The sequence below is a fragment of the Sardina pilchardus genome, chromosome 10 (genome assembly GCF_963854185.1).
Source record: "Sardina pilchardus chromosome 10, fSarPil1.1, whole genome shotgun sequence".
In the NCBI taxonomy this organism is placed as follows: Eukaryota; Metazoa; Chordata; class Actinopteri; order Clupeiformes; family Clupeidae; genus Sardina; species Sardina pilchardus.
In genome coordinates this window covers 8436344-8447035 of record NC_085003.1, presented here as the reverse complement: position 1 = coordinate 8447035, position 10692 = coordinate 8436344, and the positions used below count along the sequence as shown (strand labels likewise).

Sequence of the window (10692 nt, the reverse complement as noted above, 5' to 3'; positions counted from 1 at the left end):
TCATTTGGTTCATATAGGCCCCTAGCCTAAAACATAATTAATGAGCAATAATAGAAGATTATTATTTGAGGGTATAATCAGTGTCAACTGTAGAGTTGCGCCATTCTTCAGCCAATGTAACCCTGTTTTCTCCGATTTTTATCGCCAGTATTTGTTTGTGTGTGTGTATATATATATATCCTTTTCAGCGTAAAAGGCTTTACAGTCAAAGGTCATCTTTCTTGTCGCGGTTATACATACGGAATGAATGTGTTAAGTAACACCTTAAGAGTTGTTGTGGGCGGGCTTTTAGACTTCACCCAATGAACGTCTTTCTTTGGTTTAAATAGCCATGTCAATCATTTTCTCTCCAGTAAGCCTTTCCTTCAATCGCCATATTGGGCACTGAAAAGGCTTGTCTGTTATTTCCCTCTCCCCTCTTACTACGACACGAAATTGACAGGAGTGGCTCTTGCAACTGCACTTTGTTTTGATGATCCGTGGAGATTACTTCTTCTGGCGTTTCCACATTGGCCGTTATTACTAGCGATTTGGGTTTTTGCATGGCATGCATGTGTTTTGGATGATCACTTATTTTACGCCTGTTTTGGAACGTGAACCCGGAGGACTTGCGTGGGGCTGAGGTTAAATCATCGTATTGTCTATTTTTCTCAAGAAGGAAAAATGTCCAATGTTCGCCTTTCAAATGGGAGTCCAACTTTGGGACGGATGGATGCTAGGTTATCGGATAACCCGAAATCTACAGCCTGCAGAAACCTTTTCGGTCCGGTGGATCACGAAGAGTTAAAGAAGGATTTAAAGGGACGTTTGCAAGAGATGGAAGAGGCGGCTTCGGCAAAATGGAATTTCGATTTTTCAAGTCACAGACCGCTCCCTAACGGGAGATACAGTTGGATGACAGTGGATGACAGTCCGATTTTTTACAGATCACAAACGAGTGACGTTACGGACAGTTGCCCCTCAGGGAATACAAATGTGGATTTGAATGGGAATCATAACTGTGTGGTGGTGACACCCTGCAAGCATTCTGAGGAGAAGACTGACAGGTCTGAAAATCAAATGGATTTAAGAGACCAATGCAATGGACAGAGGAAAAGGCCAGCATGTCACGGTACGGACATTTCAGTTAGAGATTGTTAGCTTTTCCCAGCAAATGTCATTTATTTGAGAGTGAGTAGCCTACGTCCAAAATGAGGCTACGTTGCATGTTCCGATATTGCAACGTTGTAGCCAGTACGAGGCTATCGGAACTACTTGCCTGATTCGGTCTATGAGCGTGGTAGCATGTTTACATTGTTGCAGTTTATCGTAGTGCGTTAACTTGTTACTTTTGCCAGTCGTAAATGTCTTTACATTTGCTCGGCGAATCAGCCGATGTGTAGGCCTAGTTTGGTCTATTATCTATGTTTCTGACAAAGTTTTCTCTTTGTTTATTAGATTCATCGTCTCAGAATAAAAGGCCACACAACAGTTTGGATGACGTTTCTCGTTGTCCAGGTCTGACACAAGCTGTAGAAAACACACCCAGGAAGACCAATCCCCGACCAAACGTGAACATGAAGGTAAGCGATTTGATCTATGTAGCCTAATATCATATCAGGAAAACTCTCTCACACATATAGCCTATGGTGGTGATGTGGTGTAATATTCTGAAATCAGGTTAATTGTCATATCGCGTTAACCTGCTGTAAAGTAGGTCGTTCTCTGTGTTTATTGAACAGCAGACGTGAATGTAGGCTAGTGTGCCGTTTAATCATCAAGCAGATTATTAAACCGTAACTGCAATTAGGCTACTGTTGTGTTCTTAAACGTAATGCTAGTACGAGTTATATGGGGGTAGATTAGATTTGCAACTGCTCTAAATCGCACCAGAAGTTTTCGAATAATTATCTGACCCAAGCTTAAGACCACGACGTGCCTATGTCCAAAGAAAGCGTAAACGCTGTTGTCAGGACTTGCTTCGAAGTAGGGTTAGCCTACGGCTATAGGCAGCGATTAAAACGGTTTACAACGTTGTGTAGAAAGGGTTAACCTTAAATGAAATTCACACGCGCGACAAGTTTTACTACAACCACCTTACGCAGGCAAGCTAACATTTCCAACCAACTGAAAACATGCGTCGAGAGAACAACAGTCAAGTAACACGTCAGCAAATGCACCCTCTGTGAGGGTTCAGTTCCCTGGTATGTTTTACGCTCGCTCTGGAACTGCCGAGATATAGCCTACCGCATTCACAAGCGGTGCATATGCGATGTTTTTGTTTTTATGAAATGAAAGCGTTGACAGAAGAAGTGAGACAAATCAGAAAAAGACTAAAACGAGATATTATTCATCTGTCCACCAAGTTCACTGTGCATTGTACAAAGAAAAATGTCACCACCTTTAATGAAAACAGCTGTGTTGCATTCCAGAATGACTGTCTTGTGATACTTTTTCTCTCACCTTATTTAATGAACATCACACACTTGCCCTAATTACTTCATTTGAATCTTCCAAACAGAGCTGAAGACACCCCCACCCAGTCACGAAAACCTCAGTGCTTGGCTAATCAAAGAAGATCTGCAAGAAAGACAGAAAGATGGAAGGAAGAAAGGCAAAACATATCAACTCTCCTAAGGAAGGGGACACTTCAAGCACTGACACAAACACTAAGTTCTGGCACTCAAAAAGTAACTGCCTCTAAAGCAGTCAATGTAGCAGTGTGCAATTAGGTTTCATTTCCTTTGTTGCTCATTCTCTTACTACCTGTGTATATATTTCCTTTTCATATGTAGCACATAATGCGTATTATGATGAAAAAGAATCCTTTATGGAAAAGGTGTGAATTTGATTTGACTTGAATTGCAGTGTAGTTTTTCCTAAGTGTTTCCAAAATGCTGTTTTGTTTTATTTTTTTATTATTTTTTTTTTATTATTATTTGAAAGGCAGTGTCCCACATCATACTTTTTTTGATGGCCATAAAGTAACCACATTCCTATTATTTGTATTATTTATTTAAATATAAATTCTCAGAAGAGCAATATCACTTGCGCATTTTTGCATCTCTTAAAATTGTTCAGGTAAAGCATGGTACATTTGTGGCCTTCAAAACAGAGGCAGGTTGACCCTGCACACAATGGTGGCCCTGTGATGTACAATTTATTGAGGTGAACTTAACAGTAACGAGGCCTTAGATGTTTAAACACTGTCATGACTTCAGTATGGTTAAACCTACTTTTTCCTCCAACATTTAGATTCATCAGTCAGCTCTTTAAAAACAATGGTTGTTCGAATAGGGATTCCTGTCTAAGAGTCAAGGTCAAAATCCATAGTCTTAACAGTATTAATTAGTCACAGGATTGGGCACCGGTTTTGTCTGTTTCTATTCCTTTACATGTTATTGGTGGCTTTGCGCCCTATTGACAGCATGAACATCAAATAGTTATTTTCACTACTTCCACCATGCTGTAGGTTCTGCATGTACTGCATTGAAAATGGGCTGCCCTTACAGAAGCAATCAATTGACCTGTGTGCAACTGCAGTGTTTCATAAAATGGAATTTATTTTCTGCAAGTTAACTGTATTTATCAAAAGTACGTTCATCTTATATTAAAACACTGCCTGTGTATTTTGTGTAAACATTGAAGTGTACCTGTGTACATAACTTTGTAAAAACACTGAGAAATTAAACTAACTTATTTATGTCAAGCTTTTATCTAGAAAAAAATGGGGTTTGATCATGGTTATCCAAAGTGGCATTGAGTCATTATTTTTTTGTAAATGCTTATTTTTGGTAGTTTTTTTTGTAAACAATTGCATACGGTTGCAAACTGAGCCTGACAAAATATTTGATATGTGCATTTTGTAATGTGTGGTATTAAAATATGCTGCAATCAATTAAAACAGAGTTAAATTATGAAAAGATTGTCATGTTCATGTATGCAAGCATGGTAACTGTTACACCATTCACAAATAGTTTGAAATACCTCTCGGACTTTGAGACGTATCTAGACCTATTATTTTCAGGTCCGAGTTCAGCCTAGATACTACTACAGTACCTTTGGCTTTGGTCTCAGCCTACTGCAGAACGACGCTGTTCAGTCCTATTATTCCAATTCGGTGTGTTTTTTCCCCTTCCAGGCTAAATCTCAAATCCGTTTTATGCTGTTTACTGCAAAACAACATTAACGTCAGGTGATTGTAGATGCGTGCCTCACAGATACATTGGAAATATGGTTGTAGTTGTATCTGAAAGCCTAACGTTTCGCACGGAAAGACCGCGCATGATGAACCCTTTAGTCGCATGAAAACAGACGCATTGAGTGACGTTGAGATTGTCCAATCATATACTCATGAGTGAGAGCAAACTACTTCTAGCAACCAATGGCATATTCTGACGGGAGATTTGAAATCAGACAGCTAGATGTCGCAAAGCAGGATTCTGCCCTTCACTGCATTTGTTTTGTTTGTATTTTTGCCGTTGAGAATGAATAAAAGTGAAACCCGTGGCATTGCCATTTTCCTGCAAGATATTATCCCTCACAAAACCGAGGTCTAAGCCAGTTGTGGTTCGTCTGAGTTAAGCTGTATCTTTGAGGCTACTTTGTTGGGATGTCATTTATAAGAGTAGACTAACAAAATCGTTTTTCTACCGTGTTCTTTGGGTAAAAGTAGGCTATCTTCATGTGAAGAGTGAAGCGTGGAAATTCGGTGAGTAAACGACAACCCAAGTGTCCATAACTTTGATCTCTGAAGCGCATGTTATGTTACATTTAAACTGATGTGGCAAATGTGGAGAGAAGTGCTTTGAACACTATGTAGCAAAAAGAGTAGGCGGTCACAAGAATAATGAGCCTATATCAGAGCAAATTATGCATACCCTAATAACATATATGAAGCGCTCTTTTTAACTTGACATGAAATCCTCAGTTTGTGATGTCAACCTGTATTTCACAGAGGAAAGTGTGTGTGTGTGTGTGTGTGTGTGTGTGTGTGTGTGTGTGTGTGTGTGTGTGTGTGTGTGTGTGTGTGTGTGTGCGTGTGCGTGTGCCTGTGCGTGTGTGTGTGTGTGAGAGAGTGAGTGAGTGAGTGAGAGAAAGAGACAGACAGACAGACAGACAGACAGACACACACACACACACACACACACACACACACACACACACACACACACACACACACACACACACACAGCACACATCAGGACATCTCTTCCTAGAATAAGTATTAGCCAAATCTAATGTAGCCATACAGTCATGACTGTCTTATTGTGGCCACTAAATATATTGTATTTGTTCAGTGTTTTCAGCAAATTAAATTGAGTGGATGTGGAATGTGCCAGGTGTGCCAAGTTTTGGCATTGGACCTAAAATGTGGGCTACTAGGCTACTTCCTTCTGGTCTGGTATTTCTCTTGATTTCCAGTTTGTGTTATTTTGGTTCATTTAACTTTTTTTTACATTTTTTAAAATTATTATATTATTTGAGCAGCACACCGATTGATGATTTGTCAATATCACTGTTGTGATAGGCCTAAAGATCTCAGAAAAATAGAAAATAATTGTAATAGCATGTATTGCCTGGTTTTATTATTATTTTTGACTAAATGAATTAATGTTATAATACATAATATATTTATAGCCTACATAAACACTTTTGTTCCCTTAAAAAAAACTGGAGGCCCTATTTCAGTTTTATCTATTTTTACTCTTTGAATTAGCCATTTTACAAAGGGTCTGAAAGTGGTGCTAAGTGATTATTATGATAGTTTAAAATAAAGCATAACACATAGTGTTATGGTAAAGAAACTTTAATGTACAATGCATAAAGTGTAAAAGGTGACTTGACCATCTGGGTTTCATGTCACACCCAGGGTTTAAAAATCTCTGTGACTGAGGGTGGAAGCTTATGCCTTCGAGATGCTTGTTTTTTTATTTTCAAAGATATTGTGTTTTTCTCAACAATAACCAGCTACACTAGAACTCGCCACAGGCTGATATCACAACACTTTGTAATTAGGCTTCCATGCTGCAAAGTAGGTCAAAATCAGGTTCTTATCACTTCCACCCATGTTTGGAGAATGCACATCAGACAGTACCAGATGGCACAGCTAATGCAAATGGGGGGATATTTGAGTTAGGACATTTGTTTGTTGGCACAGCTTTAAAACACAGATCTCTCCACCAGTGTAAGCAGTGTAGGCAGTGTAAATTGTATTCTTATTTTAGTATCCCTCTGCCCTTGCTTGTTATGTTAATTTCATATCAGGAAAATAGGCTTGTCTTTATGTATAACAAATCTATTAGATGTTCATGACTGTGTTGTCATGATAACTCAGATTGAGAATACTAGAGTTGTAGAATTTGATTATCTTTATTATCACATTTTAGTGTGATGATATCATACGAGTTAACAACCTGTTATAAAGGGTTAATTATCCAGCAATGAGTCATTTTTAGTAATTAATGGACCTTATGTTGACACATTTTCTGTCCACAGCTATAGACAAATTTTCCACTTGCTGACTGATTTTAGTCTGAGTGAAATGTGAAATATCACAAGTGTGAAAGTAAGGAACACTTATGTTAGACAAATATTGCTTGACAAATATACCTAAATTAGTTAGTGTCTGTTTTTCTTTCTAATCGTTTTGGGCACTTATTTTATAAAGTGTAGTATAGCACACATTGAGTCTCGCTCCTGAGCCCCCCACACACCCCTCCAAATGAAAAAGAAAAAGGGCAACAGGAAGACACCTGCAGCATGTCTTTGAGGGCTGTTGGGGTGCAGGTGTGTGACCTCAGAGCGCTCTCTCCCCCTGGCTGCTCCTCGGTGCCGTGCTTTCTCAGAGCCGAGCGCATTGTTCCTGTGTGTGGCTTTGTGCTGCGCACCATTGTGTGGCTCTGCAGCGGCGCACTGTTGTGTCTGGCCCTCCGCCGCAGACAAAGGCCCGCGTCTACCAGTCTCCACCCAGCAGAAAACAGAGAAGAGGCCAAAGAGTGAGAAGTCCGCTCGAAAAGAGGAGAGGACCGTGTTTGGGTGGATCCCCCCCCCCCTCTCTACCCTCCACCCCCCACCTTTCTCCAAAACCAGTGGCCCCTAATGGACAGACCCTCATAAAGCACCCCCTGTGAGCTTCAGCAGAAGTCACCACTCCAGAGGCTAAGCACACTGACTGTGTTCACATAGGTCATGGGGGGAGGTGGTTCGGCCCGTGTTCCTTAATAGAGTGATCTCGGATTGACCTTGGACTATCAATCTCCTTAAATTACCTGCAGAACCCATGCAGACTTTTTGCAGAGGCATTTTACTTTATTATATGTTTCACATGATGCAAGTATAATGAAGTGTAACTGTGTTTGTTATCAGACATTGACAAAATTTGAACAGAATGAAATGTGTTGTTGTGACCCACGCTTTTGTAGCACAGGGCATGTTGCATGATATTGAAGGATATGTTGCAGAATTAGTACAGGCTTGCATATACAGTATATCTTTCACACACAAGATGTGACAAGAATCAGACCTTTCAGGAAATGGACTTCTGCATTAGTCTTCCAAGAATTGGTTTGCTGTGTGTTGTCATCTTTGTGTTCATTGTCATGTCACTATTACAATTCTGTGGAAAACATGCAGATAGTCAGATATGAATGGTTGATTGTGTATAGATTCGGTTTTCAAATAGTTGCAACAACCAATTTAGATTACAGTTGTATTTTGATTGATTATTTTTTGTGTATTTGCTATCTGATTATTTATTTAATATGTGTGTGTGTGTGTGTGTGTGTGTGTGTGTGTGTGTGTGTGTGTGTGTGTGTGTGTGTGTGTGTGTGTGTGTGTGTGTGTGTGTGTGTGTGTGTGTGTGTGTGTGTGTGTGTGTGTGGTGAGCACAGGAGTAATAAAACACTTTTTCTCCCTAACTATCTTGTCCCAAATTGACAATTTACTGTGAGTTCAACCACAGCAGGTTACGCTTTTTCCTGTAAAGGGCAACCCGTGCAGTTAATAGAAACCCTGCAGTTCCTCCACATATTTCCTCCGCTAACCACAACGTACGTCATGAGTAATCCCCTTGGCACGGCATTCTTTTCTTTTGAATTCCATAAATAGCCAAATCTAACACCATCAACCCATCTACCAAGGAACATATGCAAATGTAGTATGTTACAGTATATGCAAATGTTTGGCTGTAAACCACAGAGCAGAGTTGGTGTGAAGAGGCGAGAGCTCCTTGACTTTTGTGTTACAAGTGGTGTGCAGTGTGATGAGGCCTTGAGACATCTCTTTTGGGCCTCTGCCTGCATGACAAACTGTCTTTTTTTTTTGAGGAGGAGGGGGGGGGGGGGGTTTGATGGTCAACGCTCATTAGATGAGCGCACCTGCAGCCCCGTCAAAGGCCCTCTATCTGTTATCGCCTGCAAATCTGCCTAAGCATGCAGGAAAACAAGCCCCTCTCGCGGCATAGGCGTAGCCCAAGTGCCCCGGCTCCTCTTGAGCCCTACCTGCTGCAGTCTTCGCAGCGCTGCGTGAGGATGCGGCAGGGGCAGGGGCAGGGCTCGGCCGAGGCTTATCCTGTCGTGCTCCTCGATGACGCTGTCGTGCGGAGCCGCCCTGTCATCTCGAGTGAAGAGACGTGACTGGAGTGATGACTTCCAGATGGGCCAGAGGAAGCCTCTGGATGCATTTAGAGTGAGAGACGTTTCAGGGTCTTGTTTTGGATTTCTGGCTTTCCCCCCCCCCCCCCCCTCTTCTTCTCCTATCCTCTACCTAGCTAAATCCACAATATCTATGTTGGAAAATATTATGGGCCCACATTTAGCAGAGAAGTCGAAGGAAGGCGAATAGAGACTGAGGGTTTTTGTTCTGTTCTGCTACTGTTCAGTCTATCTCGGGTGTGTGAGACTTTTCTCCACGTATTTTGAGCTATCACTTTGGAAATATGTGGGGATTTAACTGTTTGAATGGATGAATATAAACAAGACAGAGGAAAATACACACCAAAGGATGTTTCAAGTTTGCAAGTGATGTGATTTGAACTATAATATAAATTCACACACATTAGATTTCTGCTCAACCTGCATAGACATTACTGTTGAATTGTGTCAGTTATGTGTAGTGGCCCCACATTTATTATGTGTGTGTGTGTGTGTGTGTGTGTGTGTGTGTGTGTGTATTTGGATAAATAAGCTATTCTTATATTTATATAAGATATAAATGCTAGGCTATTTATAAATGTGCATAGATTTATGAATCTTATGTTTTCTCATGTGATGATGTATATATGCTATGTAAATAAATAGATGCATAAATACATGTAGCAATAAATGGTTAGCTTTCTTTATGTGGTGTGCTACTATTATTTTTCTCTGGTAGTAAAAATGTCCCATTTATTTAATGTCATTTTGATAGCATGTTACCATGCCATTAAATAGTAGCCACTTCAGCAACGTTATTTTTGATTTGGTACATGAGGATTCCACTCGCACGCAAGCATCAAGTTTTTACATTTTCCAAAGCTTGCAGGATTTTGCAATTTTCTTTCGGCTAATGCATTTCTCCATTTCCCAAGCTGCTGACACAGGACATGGCGTGTCATGACTTGTCACTTGAAAGTGTCCCAAGTTGTAGGAAAGATCTGGTGACACACACGTTTCATGTGACAATAAGAGTCGCCTAGCACTCAGCTCGTAAGAGCGTCATTCACATCCTGATGACAGATTCCATTATGAAACAGGCGGATTTCATGAAATTTCCACATTGTAGTACATTTAACATCCTTGTTTCTGTTTAAGAAATGGCTTGTTTTAGTTCAATATATCCATCCATAAATATCCATAAATATATATTATAAATATAATTTACCCCAGTCTTATTGAAAAAGTGCAAGTACAACAAACAAACTGTTATCAAAAATGTATATCAATTATAGTGGCTTCATTCATAGACAGACTTATGTATCAGAATTTGCTTGCATAGACCCCTTAAGATCTACAGATGCAGAAGATTATCAATTAAACATCTGTTGACAAACTTTTAACTAAAATGTATGGTCAAAATAAGGTCTTGGTTAAGGTGATGTTCAGTTAGTGTTTAACAACATTTTTACACACTGAACTTGAATCTCAGATTATCTCAGATAAGTCTCTACGGACTATTCAAGTAAAGTGTTGGCTAGAATAGTCACAAACTTAAAATGGCACTATTACAGATATCTTTTTTTAGGTTGCTTATATTTTCTTCTTTCTTACATATCACCACTGTAGCTTTCACTCTAAAACAAAATGTCCAGTCATCCATACTCAATACTATCCATCCATACTAAAGTTCACTTTGCTATGTGTGGGAGTTCCGATCAGGACTTGATCTGATCACAACAACACAGCTAAATCTTTGTGCAACTGGACAAAAAACCTGATGAGGAAAACGCTGCATGCCCAGAACTTACTGTTCTAACTCTGGCTACAAGTCTGAGAAGTTGGACAGTGGTGCACGGGTCAGGGATGGAAACGGTCCAGCAGCCAAGAGGGGATTTTTCATCTGTGACCCACAAACACTTGAGCTTGGCTGCGCTGATAGCATTGGCTTTGTAGTATATAGCCTACGTTCCACTTTGAAGATTGAACAAGACAAATCTCTTGCGAGACAATTAAAACTGATTGCACTTCCCTGTGTCTGGTGGAATAACATAATTCCATTCAACAACTACAAATATGA

At 40.1% G+C, this 10692-nt stretch overlaps 1 protein-coding gene across 1 annotated transcript; it reads left to right on the top strand.

Annotated features, from left to right (window-relative positions):
- The first annotated feature begins 334 nt into the window (after positions 1-334).
- On the top strand, positions 335-3896 carry LOC134094174 (cyclin-dependent kinase inhibitor 1B-like). The gene is made up of 3 exons (XM_062547590.1): positions 335-1111; positions 1438-1562; positions 2501-3896. Exons 1-3 carry the CDS (start codon positions 664-666, stop codon positions 2504-2506), a joined length of 579 nt encoding a protein of 192 aa, XP_062403574.1. The 5' UTR covers positions 335-663; the 3' UTR covers positions 2507-3896.
- The last annotated feature ends 6796 nt before the right edge of the window (positions 3897-10692 follow it).